Source organism: Capricornis sumatraensis, chromosome 4 (genome assembly GCF_032405125.1).
Source record: "Capricornis sumatraensis isolate serow.1 chromosome 4, serow.2, whole genome shotgun sequence".
In the NCBI taxonomy this organism is placed as follows: domain Eukaryota; kingdom Metazoa; phylum Chordata; class Mammalia; order Artiodactyla; family Bovidae; genus Capricornis; species Capricornis sumatraensis.
Genome location: NC_091072.1, coordinates 64,224,916 through 64,241,293, shown reverse-complemented (window position 1 = coordinate 64,241,293; position 16,378 = coordinate 64,224,916). Strand labels below are relative to the sequence as shown.

Here is a 16,378-nt window from a genome sequence, read left to right as displayed (position 1 = left end):
ATTCTTAACAGTATATTATATTGCATCCTAATTTTCAGGAGACTAAAGTCAACAGACCTTATTAAAAAAAGAAAGGGAAGTTCATATCATGACCTTGTTCTTATTGACTCCAGTTTCTTTTCCAGTAAGCACCATTTTTTCCTAAGATCTATTATACACCTATTTTTATTAATGCAGTCAAGAGTATTCCCAGGAATTGGCATCTGACTGTCTACCATTTTTGATTCTTACCGGGTTTGCATGTGTGTAAATTGCAGAGACCATTTTTTCATCTGTGGACTTTCAGCTCTTCTCCCATTCCCTTGAGTAAATTAATATTATATATTAGTATAATCCAGGGTAATCTGTTTCTGTTCCCTTCATAATCCGAAATGTGAATGTTTGGGCTCACTCCAGACTTGGCCTCATCAAAGTAGCTAGGTATTCTGTTTTCCTTGCCTGTCTTGAGTATCTGTTCCTCTTTGACCATATTTGCTCCAGGTTTTCAAGTTTGAAGGAAGCACTCATTGATGGATAAGTTCACCTTCCTCTTTGTCATTTTTATTATTAATATTATACGGCCTGCTCCAGACAGTAGACCCCTTCCTTCCTTGATTACTTTGTACTTCAGATGGTCTCATCTTTCTGCGTTCTTCTAATCTAAGCTAATTTAGGAATTACCCTTCCTGGTAGTCTCACTGACTGACTTTGTATTTTCATGCTCCAGTTTTACTTGCTTGCCTCTCCTCTCTCTTACACATACCAATTTGCTTCTCTTTCCCATCAAAGCTGTCCTGTGTGCCTGTGGTCTTCCTAGGGCACTCCTTCCCTCTCCACCTGTCTCTTTCCTACATTCTTAGGCTTACATCTATATTTAGTTTGAAAACCTTTGGAGATACTGCAGCATAAAAGAGTAAAATTTTATGGAGAAGTCAACCCAAATGTAATGCCCCAAATTATTTTGGAATGTTCCCCCATGGTTAAGACCTAGGGAGAGATTGAGCCAGCAGGTCATGACAAGCCAAATGCTTTCTAATCTGTACACACACACCCTGTTGTGTAACATTTCTGTTATAGAAATGTGAACTACCTTTGCATAATTTAGCATGGGTGTATTCATTTCTTTTGGAAAGCTTTAATTCCCGTTTTGTTCCTACAGATAAGAAACAAGATGGAGCTATTGAGAATCGCAACAAAGGTAAATTCAGGAGGTTAAAAGTACACTTAGCTTATTCTTATTATAGCCAAAACTATTTCTCTTGTGTACTGTATTCATCCTAAAGTAGGATACTTGTAGCAGAGAAAATTAACAACCTGTATTACTTGGGTGTATGTCTCTCTGGTCAGTGCCTGACTCATGTTGCCTTAACATTTTTGATATAAGATTTTAATTATGGCATGTGGTAGTAAACTTAGAAAGCTCCAGATGTAGGTAACTTTAAACTTAGACATTTCAAGCATTTTATCATTGGTTACTATGTGATTGCTGGCAGAAATGCATAAGTAACAAAATATGTAATGTAGATTTTTTGGCATCTGTTTAAGTCTGTAAGCATATGTACATTTCTCGTTTGTATGGTCTCACATGATGTTCTACGTTATGGTTATAACTTATTGGGAGGAATTTATGATGTTTGGAATGACACAACACACAGGAGGAGAAATGATTGGGTATTTAGCTCTTTCAGGACCCTGTATTTCTTCTTATGCCTCATCTCTATTTCCTACCACAGCATTCTCAAATCTGGTACAAAGTTTCAAAACCTAGTGTCACTATTGCCTTATTTTCTCTGGGTAGGCACAGACATACACACTAAGGTAAATGTTTAAATCTTTGTGTTTCTATAAGAAATTGATTTCCCCCCCCACACACACACCAAATTGCTTGAAAATGTTAACATTATGTGTGCACTTCAACATAGCAAAAGCCCAGGATGGCGCAGCCATGGAAATGCAGCCTTTGAAGAGTGAAGAAGGTGGAGATGGTGATGAGAAAGACAAAAAGAAAGCAAATTTGCCAAAAAAGGAAAAATCCGTTTTACAGGGGAAACTAACGAAACTAGCTGTTCAGATTGGCAAAGCAGGTATGATATTGTAAGAAAATAAGATGTTTTGTTTTAAAATGTGCTGACTTGCTATTTAAAAATATCTTTTGACGTACTTAAGACTGCAAATCATTGCTTTGTGAGTGGAAGGGGAGTTAATAATATTTTCAGTTTTATCTACAGTGTACCTTTTGAGTTATTAGAGAGTCTCATAATATTTTGAAACTTGGGAACTGTTATAATCACTTTATGTAGAGGGAGTGTCTTCTGTCAACTTGCTAATAAATAAATGGTCAGGTTAGGATTAGTGCTTAAGTCTACCCAATTCACAAGCCCATGAGCTCGTATCTGAATTTCTGGGCACAATAGAGAGAGGGCTTACTCCATACAAATTACCGAGCTATATTTTAATAAAAAGAAATTTCACCACACATCTTCTCATCTTTTTATTGACTATGAAAAAAAAAATTAGGTAACGTGTTTTTCCAAAAATTGCAGTTTACTTAAATTGAGTGGAATACTTACAGCATCGCCCTGGTGAGACTGAAGTTATAAATTAGAATCATCACTAGAAAACACCTGTTAAATAGAACTACTCTTCAGCGGAAAATAAAACATAATGAAGAATTCGCCTGCAGTGCAGGAGACTCGGGTTCGATCCCTTGGTCGTGAAGATCCCCTGGAGAAGGAAATGGCAACCTACTCCAGTATTCTTGCCTGGGAAATCTCATGGACAGAGAAGCCTGTTGGGCTATAGTCTGTGGAGTCACAAAAGAGACATAACTTAGCGACTGAACAACAATTCAAGCCACTTCCATTGCATCATTCTATTACTTCCTGGGATTATCTCAGAAAAAGTTAAGATTTTACCTGTGTCCTCAGAAAGCTTATTATCTAGGAGATATTTGCTTTCTGTAATATTTAGCCAAATGGTAATACTGAATCACGCAGAAATGGATGGATTTAAGGTGGTGATGGTGTTTTAATAAACATCAGATTGGATTATTAGTTCCAGATATGTGGACATGCCTTATTTTGTAATATTCATTTATAAGGAGATTAAACACCCCACAAAATGGAAAGGTAAATGATTTGTAATATGTGATTAACTCTTGGTTTTCTTAGTTAATAAATCAGTAAGGATAGATGAAAAAATTAATTTCAGTAATTTGTGTTTTTTCATTAAAAAACATAGAGTTGAATATTTAATTCTAGGTCTCCCCATTGATCAGATTCTTACCAATTTCTCTTTTGTCATTAAGCAGCTTATGCTACACTTTTGGTATTTCCTTGTCATTGCTTGTTATTTTGTCTCAGCTTTAGTAAAAGACCAAAGATGCAGTTAAGTCTAGAAAAGAATCATAAACACTTTTTTCCAGTTCTCGTAGTCAGAAGCAGAACTTAAATCTAACAATGTCAAGGGATGAGTTAGGTGCAAAAGAGTAGGTAACAGTTTCTCAGAGAAATTAAATATCACCAAAGTAGTTACGATTCTTCCAGTGGCTAATATGTAACTGACAATGAGTCGTGTCTGGAATATTTAATGATTGCATTTTCCTTCTTTTTGTGTGCTGAAAGGTTTGTTGATGTCTGCCATCACAGTTATCATTCTTGTCTTATATTTTGTAATTGATACCTTCTGGGTTCAGAAGAGACCATGGCTTGCTGAGTGCACACCGATTTATATACAGTATTTTGTGAAGTTCTTCATTATTGGAGTTACGGTTTTGGTGGTGGCAGTACCAGAAGGTCTGCCCCTTGCAGTCACTATCTCACTAGCTTATTCAGTCAAGGTAAGCGGAAAAGACTTACGCACGACTGCCCTTTTCCTTTTGGGTTCTGAAAGTTGGAGACTTCCATAAATTTACACTGCTTCCTTTAGAAATTCTGTTGTTGGTCCCCTCCTCCTCTCCCCAGTTGAAGATCTCTGCACCAAGGCCTATATGTGCCTGAAAGGGCAGCCTTGACACAGAGCTAAGCAGAACTCCACTGGGAAAGTTCTAGCTTACGTTTCCACATACGATAGTTAAGATGTCCAGTCCCCTTCTGTTTCCCATCTGTAAAATTGAAGTAAGCGTGTTTGTCATTTGCCTGTGGGACAAGAGCAGAGCGGTTGACCTGCCTCCAACAATCTCAGGCCTCCTTGTTGGACACTCATGACCCCACGGTCCTGCCTTCACATGGGAGGCAGATTCATGTTTCTAAAAAATAATTCAGATCGTTTTTGTTTCTTGTGTAAAAACCCTCCAGTGGCTTCTCATCAGAATGAGATCCAGGGTCCCTCACCGTGGCCTGCATGGCCTGCCTGGTCTGCCCAGTCTCTCTCTCTTCTCCTGTTCATCTCCCACATCTTTCTCCCACTCTGGTCCAGCCTCACCAGCCTTCCTGCTGTTTCTCAAAAACTCCAGCCCTCTTCTCCCTTTTGGACCTGTGTGCTCCTTTCTTTGAATCATCAGCTCTCTAACTTTACTCAGCTCTCTTCACATGTTACTGTCTCTGACCACTCCGTGTACAGTAATACAGTCCTTCTGTTCTCAAAGTAGAATGCTGAAAAAATGAGCTTGGATGTTTTTGCTGACTGCTGTTTTACTTAAAGGAATATTCTGTTTGAAGATTATTAATTTTCTTTTTTATCAGTTTTATATCCTAAATGGTAAAAGCAAATTGGATTTTAAAAGAGTTAGCCTGGACAGTTTTTTTTTGTTTTTTTTTTAATTTTCACAGTAACATTGTGTTCATTTCTGCCATACAGCAGCACGAATCAGCCATATTTATATATATATCTCTTCCTTCTTGAGCCTCCCTCCCTTCCCCCCACCCTACCCCTCTAGGTCATCACAGAGCACCAGACTGGGCTCCCTGTGTTATATAGCAGTTTCTTCCCAACTATCCGCTTTATGCACAGTAGTGTATGTTTGTTGATACTACTTTTTCCACTTGCCCCACTTGCTCTTTCCCCCGCTGTGTCTATAGGTTCATTCCCTACATCTGCCTCTCCGTTCTTTCCCTGCAAATAGGTTCATCAATACCATTTTTCTAAATTCAATATATATGCATTAATATACTGTATTTGTTTTTCTCTTTCGGACTGACTTACCCTGTATAACAAGCTCTAGGCTCATCTGCTTCCCTGGAACTAACTCAAATTCATTCTTTTTTATGGCTGCATAATATTCCATTGTATGTGTGTACCACATCTTCTTTATCCATTCATCTGTTGATGGACATCTAGCTTGCTTACAAGTCTTCAGCCTGGACAGTTTCGATCTTTCTTTCAAAATGGCTTCACATATAAAATTCTACCTAACGAAAGAATGCCGCTTTTGTCAATTTTCTAATGTTAATTAGTATTCTTCCTAAGTAGCATTGATGGCAGAAAGCAAGACAAAGTAATTAATCATAGTTTCTGCTCTAGCGCTCTCATCTTCTGTGTTCCCAAGAATTTTCAGCAGACCTGTCTTGATAAGAATATTTTGGGGCTTCCTGTTTAAGTTTATATTCAAGCATTTCACATCTTTTGTTTCAAAAATGAAGTGGTAAATGTATCAAAGGAATAGTGAGATACAATCTGTTCATCTACTTGATATCTTAAAATAATTAGAAACAATTGAGGGTAAATGTAAGTTTTAGACACATAGGTAAAATCATTTTATTGGTACTGAAATTAGCTCATTTTGAGTAGTCATTAATGATACTGATTTTTCAGTTGATCAAAAAGATATAGGCAGAATTGATTTGCATTCCTGTGACAGAAAATAAGTAGGAGCATTTTGACTGTTGCTCTTTAAGCTCTCATTAAATGTTTCTTTAGCCCAAATGTTACCTCTTTCCTTTTCACTGAGCCATCGTCCTTATGGCTCCTCTGTTAGTGTTTTGCAAAACTGAACACCTTTTTTTTTTTTTTTTTAAATTGCAGAACTTTCTTTTAATCGTTAGTATTAACGCAGATCGCAGTAATCTTCCTTCCCCAAACTTACTTCAAGGACCCAGTTTCTTGCAATATCTTGCACATCAGTGGACACAGAACATACTTCGTAAAATAACTCTTTGCATTTTTTTAACCCGTTCCAGTTAACGTTTCAGGAATCAGTTATTAAGCATTTTAGCCTAAATGCCTTTTGGAACTACAGTAAAACTCATTTTCTTTAGAAACTTATCTTTTTCTTGTAAATAAGAGGAAGGGATGATCCTTAGGATGAGAATACCAGTGTATCACCATTTGGAGAAGATAAAAGTGACCCTTGCTGGTTTTGATATGTTACTTCAATCTATCAGAGTCAAAAAGAAAAAAAAAAAAATTCAGGCAACTACATGCCCACAAATTCTATATTTTAACTGATAAAAGCTACTTTTTTCTTATTGACTGATTCAAGAATCTTTTGTTTTCCACTTAACAAGGAGACTTAAACCTTACATATATATACACTGTTACATGGCTGTGAGTACAAATTGTCACTGCTCTTAGAATTTGAGGATGCTTCCTAGAAGCTGTTAGAGGCATGTCAACATGATTTGCATGTGGATATCTGCCTTCATTTACTAGACTATATTATGTAGTGGGAAACTTATTGAAGCCACAGAAAGCTAGTACTTTGTTTAGCTTATTTGAATAGGCCATTTATATTAAATTCTTCCAATATTAAATCGGTGCTTTATACTATGTATCCAAGTAAAGTTGGGAGTTATAGTTCTGATTTTAAAGCAGTTTACAATCATTTTGATATAATGAGATCATTGGTTTTATGTGTAGCTTAACTACCTCTTTTTTTTGTCACTGTAGAAAATGATGAAAGATAATAATTTAGTAAGACATCTGGATGCTTGTGAAACCATGGGAAATGCTACAGCTATTTGTTCAGATAAGACAGGAACATTGACAATGAACCGAATGACAGTTGTTCAAGCTTACATAAATGAAAAACATTATAAAAAGATTCCTGACCCAGAAGCTATTCCACCAAATATTTTGTCCTATCTTGTAACAGGAATTTCTGTGAATTGTGCTTATACATCAAAAATATTGGTAAGGTTTCTTTAATAATTTATTTATGAAAACTAATTTTTCCATTTGTGATGATTTGCCTATATGTCGTTCTTAAGCCCTATCACTATTATTTATAAATTGAAGAAATGTGTTAAGTTTTTAAATAAGATCTGTTGATCAGTGTATATATTATGTTTACTCACATTTTTCTTCTATATTTTGAATTTTCTGTGTTTAGAAACTTTTGAGCCACATAATCAGAACAAGTCCTCAATTTAAAATTTCTACTTCATTCATTTTGTGAAAGATTAGGCTATCTTACTGTAGAAAGTCAACTTTCAGTTTCCTGAAGCAAATTTTGAAACCAGATTTTAACTTACTATGTGTCATATATGCTTGCTGTAGGCTCTGTTTGGTTTCTCAGTAGATCGTACCTATAAGGTGATTCTTAAACCTTTGGCACTAACTGAATCAAGTAACTCTAGACTTGTGGTGCCTTAGAATAAACTATTTTTAACTTTGCACATTTAAAAAGTTTTATTTATAACATAAAGCATGAGATTGTTATGTGTTCTAGACTTATGGATGAAGACCATAAGCGCAGTTAATATTGCATGAATCAGATTATTGGACTGGAAAGCTATGAGATCTTGGTTCTGCATCTAGCTTTGTCTTTTCCTAGCTGAAAGCCTAAGCTTTACTTTCTTCAGTTGTTAAGTGAAGATGGTTTTATCTGCCCTTCATACTGTTGTGATTACAGAAGGAGGTATTTGTGAAGATACTCTGAAGGAAATAAAGGTTTTATATGTGTTTAAGGCAACTATATTTTAATGACTGTAATTTTAAGCCATAAAAAATGGTAAAGTAGATTTCATTTTGAACTATTTAATACAGACTTTTATGAAAACAAGAGAAAAGGAAGGGAATTAAAATTTTTTAAGTCCTATATGTGTCAGGCTGCATGAATCACAAGCTGGAATCAAGATTTCTGGGAGAAATATTAGCAGACTCGAATATGCAGATGATAGCACTGTAATGGCAGAAAGTGAAGAGGGACCAAAGAACCTCCTGATGAAGGTGAAAGAGGAGAGTGAAAAAGCTGACTTAAAACTCAGTGTGCAAAACTAAGATACAGTATATGGTCCCATCACTTCATGGCAAATAGAAAGGGAGAAAGTAGAAGCAGTAACAGATTTTATCTTCTTGAACTCCAAAATCACTGCAGATGGTGACTGCAGCCCTGAAATTAAAACACACTGGCTACTTGGAAGGGAAGTTACGACAATCCCAGACAGTGTATTAAAAAGCAGAGGCATCACTTTGCTGATAAAGGTCCATATAGTCAAAGCTATAGTTTTTCCAGTAGTCATGTATGGATGTGAAAGTTGGACTATAAATAAAGCTGAGCGCCAAAGAGTTGATGCTTTTGAACTGTGGTGTTGGAGAGGACTCTTAAGAGTCCCTTGGAATGCAAGCAGATCAAACCAGTCATTCAATCCTAAAGGAAATCAACTCTGAATATTCATTGGAAGGACTGATGCTGAAGCTAAATCTCCAATATTTTGGCCACCTGATGTGAAGCGCCAGCTCACTGGAAAAGACCCTGATGCTGGGAAAGATTGAAGGCAAAAGGAGAAGAGGATGAAAGAGGATGAGATGGTTAGATAGCATCACCAACTCAATAGACATGCATTTGAGCGAAGTCTGGGAGAAAGTGTAAAAGACAGGGAAGCCTGGCATGCTGTAGTGCATGGGATTGCAGAGTCAAACATGACTTAGTGACTGAACAACAGCAGCATGTGTCAGGAACCAACTTTAAACTTTACATGTCTTACCTCATTTAATTCTTGGATGCTCCTGTTGTCCTGATGTTGAAGCCAAAAACCGTGGCAGTTGAGTTAACTTGCCAGAAATTCACATAGCTAGTAATTGGCAGGGCTGAGAGTGGAATCCACGTCATTTTTGCCCCAGACCTTCCTTCAGCCTTTCTTTTTCTATGTTCCTCTTTGAAATGCTGATACTAATAGAAGTTTCCTATATGATTTTGCTTAGAATGTCTCGTTCTGCTTTGCATTCTAAATTAAACTGTATGGTACTAGCTTCTAAACCTTTTTCTCTTATAGCCACCAGAGAAAGAGGGTGGATTACCTCGTCATGTTGGTAATAAAACTGAATGTGCCTTGTTGGGACTTCTTTTGGATTTAAAGCGGGATTATCAGGATGTTAGAAATGAAATACCAGAAGAAGCACTATACAAAGTCTACACCTTCAATTCTGTCAGAAAGTCCATGAGCACTGTCCTGAAAAACTCAGATGGAAGTTACCGAATATTCAGCAAGGGTGCATCTGAGATCATTCTGAAAAAGTAAGAGTAAAATGCTTAGATGAATAAATTGCTCACTGTGGTCACCTTATGGAATACCTACCCTGTTGTTATTGTTGATGCTTTCTTTTTGTGAACATCAGGCATTTGCTAGGACCTTAAGAGTTTATTAGTGTAATTTAATGGTATTGATCTTTTGTCCAGGGTATTCTGCCATTCTCATACTCCAGTTTCTTTTATTTCTTAGTATTCTTCTACAGGGAAAATAAGCCCATTATATTCCATCTGTATGGTTTAACAAAATGAACATTGATATTTGTTCTTAGGCATGTTGAGTCCATTGCTGTATAGGATCACAAAAAATAAAAGCCTCCTGGGAAGAAAAATTCATGGTCATGTCTTCTATACTGCATTGTAGATAGTGATGAATGAATTATACATTAGTTTTTAGAATAATAAAGCATTAAAACTTGATCTTGAGGCTCCTCCTTTTATATCAGAGTGAGGTTTTATCATACTTAATGCTACTGTATTGTTGTATTTAAACACCTGCTCTCATTTTGGATGGTAATCTTTTTTTTTTTTCGTACTGTCCATATACAGACCAGTGGTCCCAGTTTTGACATCACATGTTTAAATATAATCTTCCTAATGCTTATCTGTTATTACAAGCATTGAAATTATTTTGACTTTTTTTTTTTAATTCCAGTAGAAAACTTCTTTAAAAAATGGAGGGCACTTCTGGAAAGTTAGAACTCACTTGAAATTGCAATATTTAAAATATTTCCATTTTAGTTTGCTTATAAATGGATTATAATCCAATGTTATAATGTGTTCAGCAGATTATAATCTCACGGATTAAGAGAAAAATACATAAATGTTAATGCAAAATATGACAGATGCACACAAAATTTTAAGCTGAGAGATGACACTGTGAAGGGTGTAGCATTTAAGACAGGTTTTGGTGTGAAGTTGGAACGTGAAGGTGAAGGAGGCCGCGTTGGAGGGAAGGAGGTGAGAATGTGCAAGACCATCTTGGGGGAATAGCTAATAGTCGCACAGTTCAGCTGAGTGGTGATGGGCTTTTGTGACACATAGGACTTCTTTCTTCCCTTTACATGTGCTTGGTTATCTGACTTCCCTGAAGTGTGAGTTATCTTGTTTCCGAGGCTTGTTGGGAAGCAGGTAGATGGATGGAGGAGATTTTTGAGTCAAAACTAGTCAGGTAGTGGCTCTGTTGCAACTCATTAGCTTTGAGATCTTCCTTTAGCTTCCATTTTTACTTCACTAAAAAAAGAGGATAATGACCCCGAATGCCAAGACAGTGAGATAAAACAATGCATGTGAAACGTCTCACATGGAGCATGCTAAGTAGACAGTATTCTTCTCACAGTGAAATTTACATTTTGTTGTGGAGGCTCTTAAATTCTAGACTCAGCAGTTAAAACAGTTAAGGAGGCCAGATAATGCAGCTAAAGAACTTTTTCCATCAGGTAGCAGAGTGAGCAAAAAAACTGTGGAATTGAGGATAATTCTTGCATCAGGGAATAAGGTGGGTTGGGAGGAGGGGAAAGGATGGGCTGGAGACTGATATCAATTAAAAGGCTATTACAGTAGCTTTAGCTCCAAGTAAGAGCAAGAAGAAGCAGGGGCAATAGGAAGAAGAGGAAATATTCAGAAGACTGTTCAGAGGACAAGTACATAGGACTTAGGAGCTAATACTATATAGATGACGAGGGGAAAGGAAGTATTCAAGTGAGAGTTTAGACTTCCCATTGAAATTATTGGCAGTAATGTTGATATATATTCAATGGTCAGTGAGGAGATGGCCTGTAGTCTCGCCTGCAGTCAATTTAAGGTACTGGTACAACATCTGAGTGGACTCTTAGGATGGAAAAACAATCAGAACAGAAGATGGGGATTTGGGAATCACTTTCCTAGAAGCAGGAAGCAGTGGCATCACCAAGCAGGAAGAACAAGAGAGGCAATGTGAAAACCTTTAGGTAGGGAAGTATATACAGTTTTATGTATGCAAGTTTTATTTACTTCATCGTTAAAAGGTGGTAGTTCATTTCACTGAAACTAAAGCTATTTTGGCATTATCTTTCATTCTAATAGAAGGCTTATTTTAACAGTAAGTTACTTTTTTCTTTCATGGTTAAAACAATATAGGTGATGAAACAACATCTCAGGTAAGGGGTTGATTGAACGTGGCTTTTTACTCTAAAAGAAGGACATATTTGGCAATTTTGTGTTACTTAAGACTAATATCTAAATCTATACCAAAATGTTCAGGTACGTAGTTTATTCTTCTCTGCCACTAGGGGTTTTTGGTGAAAATTTTAAAGCCCTGCATTTCCTAAAGAGAAGTTTTAAGAATATCTTTAGTAACTGATTCAATGAAGAATGATCAAAGGAGAACTGTAAAAAGAGAACTGTTTTGTAAAGGGGAGAGTGAAAAGTAAACACGGTTGAAGCCTGTAAAAACGCAACATGCGTAGTTCTCTGAATTCCCGATAATCAGATCACATGATTTCTAGCCCGTCCAAGTCACTTAAATGGCATTGACTATTGTCTTTGTTAATTATTGATGTTTGGATTCAACATTTCCTTATAGGTGTTTCAAAATCTTGAGTGCTAATGGTGAGGCAAAAGTATTCAGACCAAGGGACCGTGATGATATTGTAAAAACTGTGATTGAACCGATGGCATCAGAAGGCTTGAGAACCATATGTCTTGCATTCAGAGATTTCCCAGCAGGAGAACCAGAACCAGAGTGGGATAATGAAAATGATATTGTCACCGGCCTTACATGCATTGCTGTTGTGGGGATTGAAGATCCTGTGAGACCTGAGGTGGTGAAACGTTCTGTGTTCTGCATGTGCAGAAGGCACTAACTGTAACCGGTTTTCTAGTAAAATTCTTAGCCTTTGTGATTTTCTTTCCAGTGTGAATCCAAGATGAGTGAAATAATAGTACTTGGGATGCATGTGCTGCCTATTTATGGTTTTTAATTCAGTAACTCCTCTTTGGGACCCTCCATGTTTATATAGCACCATAACCAGTGCCTTGAACTCAGTAGGTTTTTTCCCATTGATACTTATATTAAATTATATAGTACACACCTTAAAGTTATCTGTGTTCATGCTTTGTGGTCCAGCACTGTCCAATAGGACTTTATGCAACCATGGAATTGTCCTGTGTTGTTCCATATCACAGCCACCAGCCACATGTGACTACTGAGCTGTTGAACTGTGGGTAGTTCAACTGAAAATCGGAATGAAAAAAAAATTTTTTTTTCAGTTTAAGCATCTTGCTACCATATTGGACAGTCCGCAGCTCTAGACTTGGCTTTTTTTCTTAGTTTCTTTTTTTTTTAAAGTTTATTGAGCAGTAACTTTTTTAAAGTTATTGAGACTATATGAGGATACTGGAGACATAAAGATTTTTGAGATGTCGTTCCTAGCCTCAAAGAAGTCACTGTCCTGGATGGGAGTGGACAAATGCATAGTTATAACCAGCATATTAGTACATAGATACATATGGAAAGCATGTTATATGAGCACAGAACTTGAGCCCCCAGCCTTTTAAAGCAATAACATGTTTAATGCCTTCTTACTGGGTGCCAGCTATTGTGCTTAGTGCTTTATGTGTATTATTTTACTTAATATTCACCTCTGAGCTATAAGTATTATAACCTACAGAAAGATGAAGAAAAAAATTGAGATTTATAGAGGTTAGCTGTAAACCATAGAGCTAGTATGTTCAAACCTAGCTCTCCTTAAGCTATGTGTGCTTAAAAATCCACTGTGCTATATTAACCCTGAGAGGTGTCAAGTAACTGACTTCCCAGAGATTACCTGATGTGAGTCTTACAGGATGAAGAGGTATTAGCTAGACCGAGAGAGAGAGAGGAAAGCACATTTGAGCAAAAAAGCAACATGAATAAAAAGCACAAAGGCAAAAATAGCTTTTGTTCAGTAACTATCATCAATTGTTTCAACACCCAATATGTAATACCAGGCAGTCATCTAGGAACTGGAAATACTTTAGTAAACACAATAATTATGAAACCTATACTCTAGAGAGGTAACACAACAGATAAAATGAGAGGTACTCAGTGTGCCAAGTGAAAACACTTCTGTAAGGAATAAGACTTGGTCCCTGCCATCATAGGCCTTCTAATCTAGTTGGCATGGGGTATGAGGGGGCATCAGCTCTACTAGTACAAGTGAAATAAGGGCCATAAAGAATATGCACAGAGTGATAAAGATAACAGAGACCCCACGTTAAAGACTTCTGAGGATTTAACATTTAAGTTGAGTTCTGATGGCTAGAAGTGAGCCAACCATGTTAAGTAGTTGCAAGAACAGTATTCCAGAAAAAGGGGACAAAAAATACAGGAGCCTTAAGGCAAGAAAAAAGATAGCGCTAAGTCATGTCCGACTCTTGCGATACCGTGAACTGGAGCCTGCCAGGTTCCTATGTCCATGGGATTCTCCAAGCAAGAATACTGGAGTGGGTTGCCATTTCTTTCTCCAGAGGAACTTCCTGACCCAGATATTGAACCCAGGTCTCCCACACTGCAGGCAGATGTTTTGCTGACTGAGCTATGCAGGAGGTATTTAGTTTTTTGAATATAGAAAGGAGGGCAGTGTGGCTGTAAGCCTGAACAAGAAAGGGCAGATGAGATTATCTTTGGCCTTACCAGGCAGTAAGGGCTCTGAATTGTATTCTGAAATGCAGTGGGAAGTCATTGAAGAAATTCAGGCTGGGAAGTGACATGATTCATGTTAAAATTGTACACGGAGTACTCTGTAAGAAATAGAAAAGTGGACACAGAGAACCCAATGAGCTGATTGCAGTGATCTCAGACAGAGATGATCATGGCTTAGTACTTCAGCTGTGCCAGGGAAGTTGGAAGGAAAAGTTTGATTTCAAAGGAAATGGAGGTAGAACTGCTAGATATTCATATGTTGGATTTGGATATATCTGTCTGACATTGTGGAGGTGTCCGAAAGAGCCAGTTATATGTCAAGTAGGCATTTGGAACTAGAAGCCTGAAGGTGAAGTAGGCAAGAGAATCTCTGGAGGAAAATGTATAGCTAGAGACTTAGGACAGAGCTATCTCCTAGTAACTCTTCTGGAGGAGTAGGAATCCCTCTTCAGCTTGCATACCCAAGTGGCTGGTAGATGGTATAAGAGACTGTAATAAGAGACAAAGCTGCCTATTTAGAGATCAAGGTAAATTCAGTTCGGAGTTGAGTTTCAGATGCTTGTGAGACATCCAGATAAATCATGTTTGCCAACCTTTGGTTAAAGGAAAACCATTCAAAGTTTTATACATTGATTTATGGCTTAAATCTTATCTAAATACAATGTTAAATCAGGATTCCTTCAACTTTTGTCCTTTGGAAGATGTATTGCTCGTTTTGTGTTCTTGCCACTGAGGTTGATAGGTTTTTTTTTTTTTTTTTTTTAACATGAAAGTGGCAATTCGTTGCTTCAGTATCACGAAACGAGATGAGTGCTTTCAGAGGAATGAGACAGTGTAACAGGAGGTCGCTTTCTAGAGTGCGTCTCCTGGACGGTACAGTCCTCATGTAGAGAATCCTGATTAATTAGATACCTGGACTAAATCCAGCTTTATTGCATATGCATAGATGCTTTAAAAAGATTTGGCTTCTCTTCAGTTTCTCTGTAAAATTGGAGGTAACTTGTGAGTTTTAAGTGGATGTGTTTGGTGATTAGTGGACTATTAATAATTTAGTTTGCTCTCTTAAATACCGTTTGCCGCATAGCTTTAACCGAGACCAATTGTCACTTTCTTAGCCTGCTTTCCTCATTTCTGTTACCTGCATGGCCCTCTGGGTATTTGCATTTGCAGCCTCTGTTCTGAAAGGATTGTCATGGATTTTCTGGTTAGAGAAGAACAGGAAAGGATTTTCTAGGCAAAGGGAACTGCAGAAGCAGAGGCCCCAAAATTATACTTAGATTAAGTGTATAATAGAAAAAAATTTAGATCTTGGAAGCTTTTTTTTTTCTAATTCTTTTCTGAAACACAATCATGATACTTAAGACTTTTAACAATAATTCCTAAGTATTCGTTATTTTTAAAATTTCCTAAATTATACCACAAATGTGTATTCAAATCAGAATCACCCAGTGCACACATTAAATCTGTTGCCATGCCCCTCAAAGTCTTCATCTAGAGCATCTATAGGTTTCCTCTCTTTTCCATTCTTTCAGATTATCTGTCAAAGAACAAATAGTTTTATTTTCTCCTAATCAGCAAATACACTGTCACATTTTTGCAGATTATTTGTAGAAGGACGTGTGTCCTGGGGAGTTTTCTACATTCCAGATTTTGCTGAGTGCTTTCCTTCTGTTCCCTGTAAACTGGTAGTTAGATCTAGAGTAGGGTTTCCAGATAAAATACTGTACACCCAACTAAATTTTCAATTTTATCTAAACAGGTTTTTGTTTTTTTTTTTTAATGTAAGAGTGTCCAGTAGTATAGTATTTGGTCATCTTGTATTTTTTTTAATTGAAATGTATTCAGTTTACAATACTGTGTTAGTTTCAGGTATACAGCCAAGTGATTCAGCTATACAATTTTTTCTTTTTTTATTCTTTTCCATTATAGGTTGTTACAAGATATTGAATATAGTTCCCTGTGCTATACAATAAATCCTTGTTTATCAACTAGGAAACTATTCTGAAGCTCAAGTGTGATACTGTTATACTGAGAACTTTGTGGTTTATAGTATAACAGTTAAGTAATCATGTATTTTTAAGAAAGTGTATTAGAAAAAGAACTCTATTGTCAGATATACCAGATGTTTTAAAGGGGAAACAAACATAAACACAGGGATGCCAATTAAAAAAAAAAAGCTTTTGCAATAGCTTGGGCAACAAGCATGGTGACAGGAATTGCAGGGAAGGTTTGCGATCCAATTTGCAGGATTCTTTCGCCCTTAAGGATGTAGGAGGTAAGGGAGATGGAGGAGGTCAGATCATCGTTAGGTTTCTTTTAGATAGAAAGCA

At 36.9% G+C, this 16,378-nt stretch overlaps 1 protein-coding gene across 16 annotated transcripts in view; it reads left to right on the top strand.

The window, feature by feature from the left end:
• The window catches only part of ATP2B1 (ATPase plasma membrane Ca2+ transporting 1), a 72,896-nt gene that overhangs the window by 24,510 nt on the left and 32,008 nt on the right, over positions 1 to 16,378 (top strand). For 11 of the 16 annotated variants that reach the window (XM_068970018.1, XM_068970012.1, XM_068970014.1 and 8 more), the window contains 6 exons: positions 1,139 to 1,177; positions 1,902 to 2,063; positions 3,603 to 3,817; positions 6,805 to 7,047; positions 9,132 to 9,373; positions 11,949 to 12,186. In XM_068970018.1, the coding sequence (XP_068826119.1) occupies positions 1,139 to 1,177; positions 1,902 to 2,063; positions 3,603 to 3,817; positions 6,805 to 7,047; positions 9,132 to 9,373; positions 11,949 to 12,186 (1,139 nt within the window). The remainder of the gene's footprint in view (positions 1 to 1,138; positions 1,178 to 1,901; positions 2,064 to 3,602; positions 3,818 to 6,804; positions 7,048 to 9,131; positions 9,374 to 11,948; positions 12,187 to 16,378) is intronic. The other 5 variants (XM_068970019.1, XM_068970008.1, XM_068970020.1 and 2 more) reach the window with 3 other exon arrangements.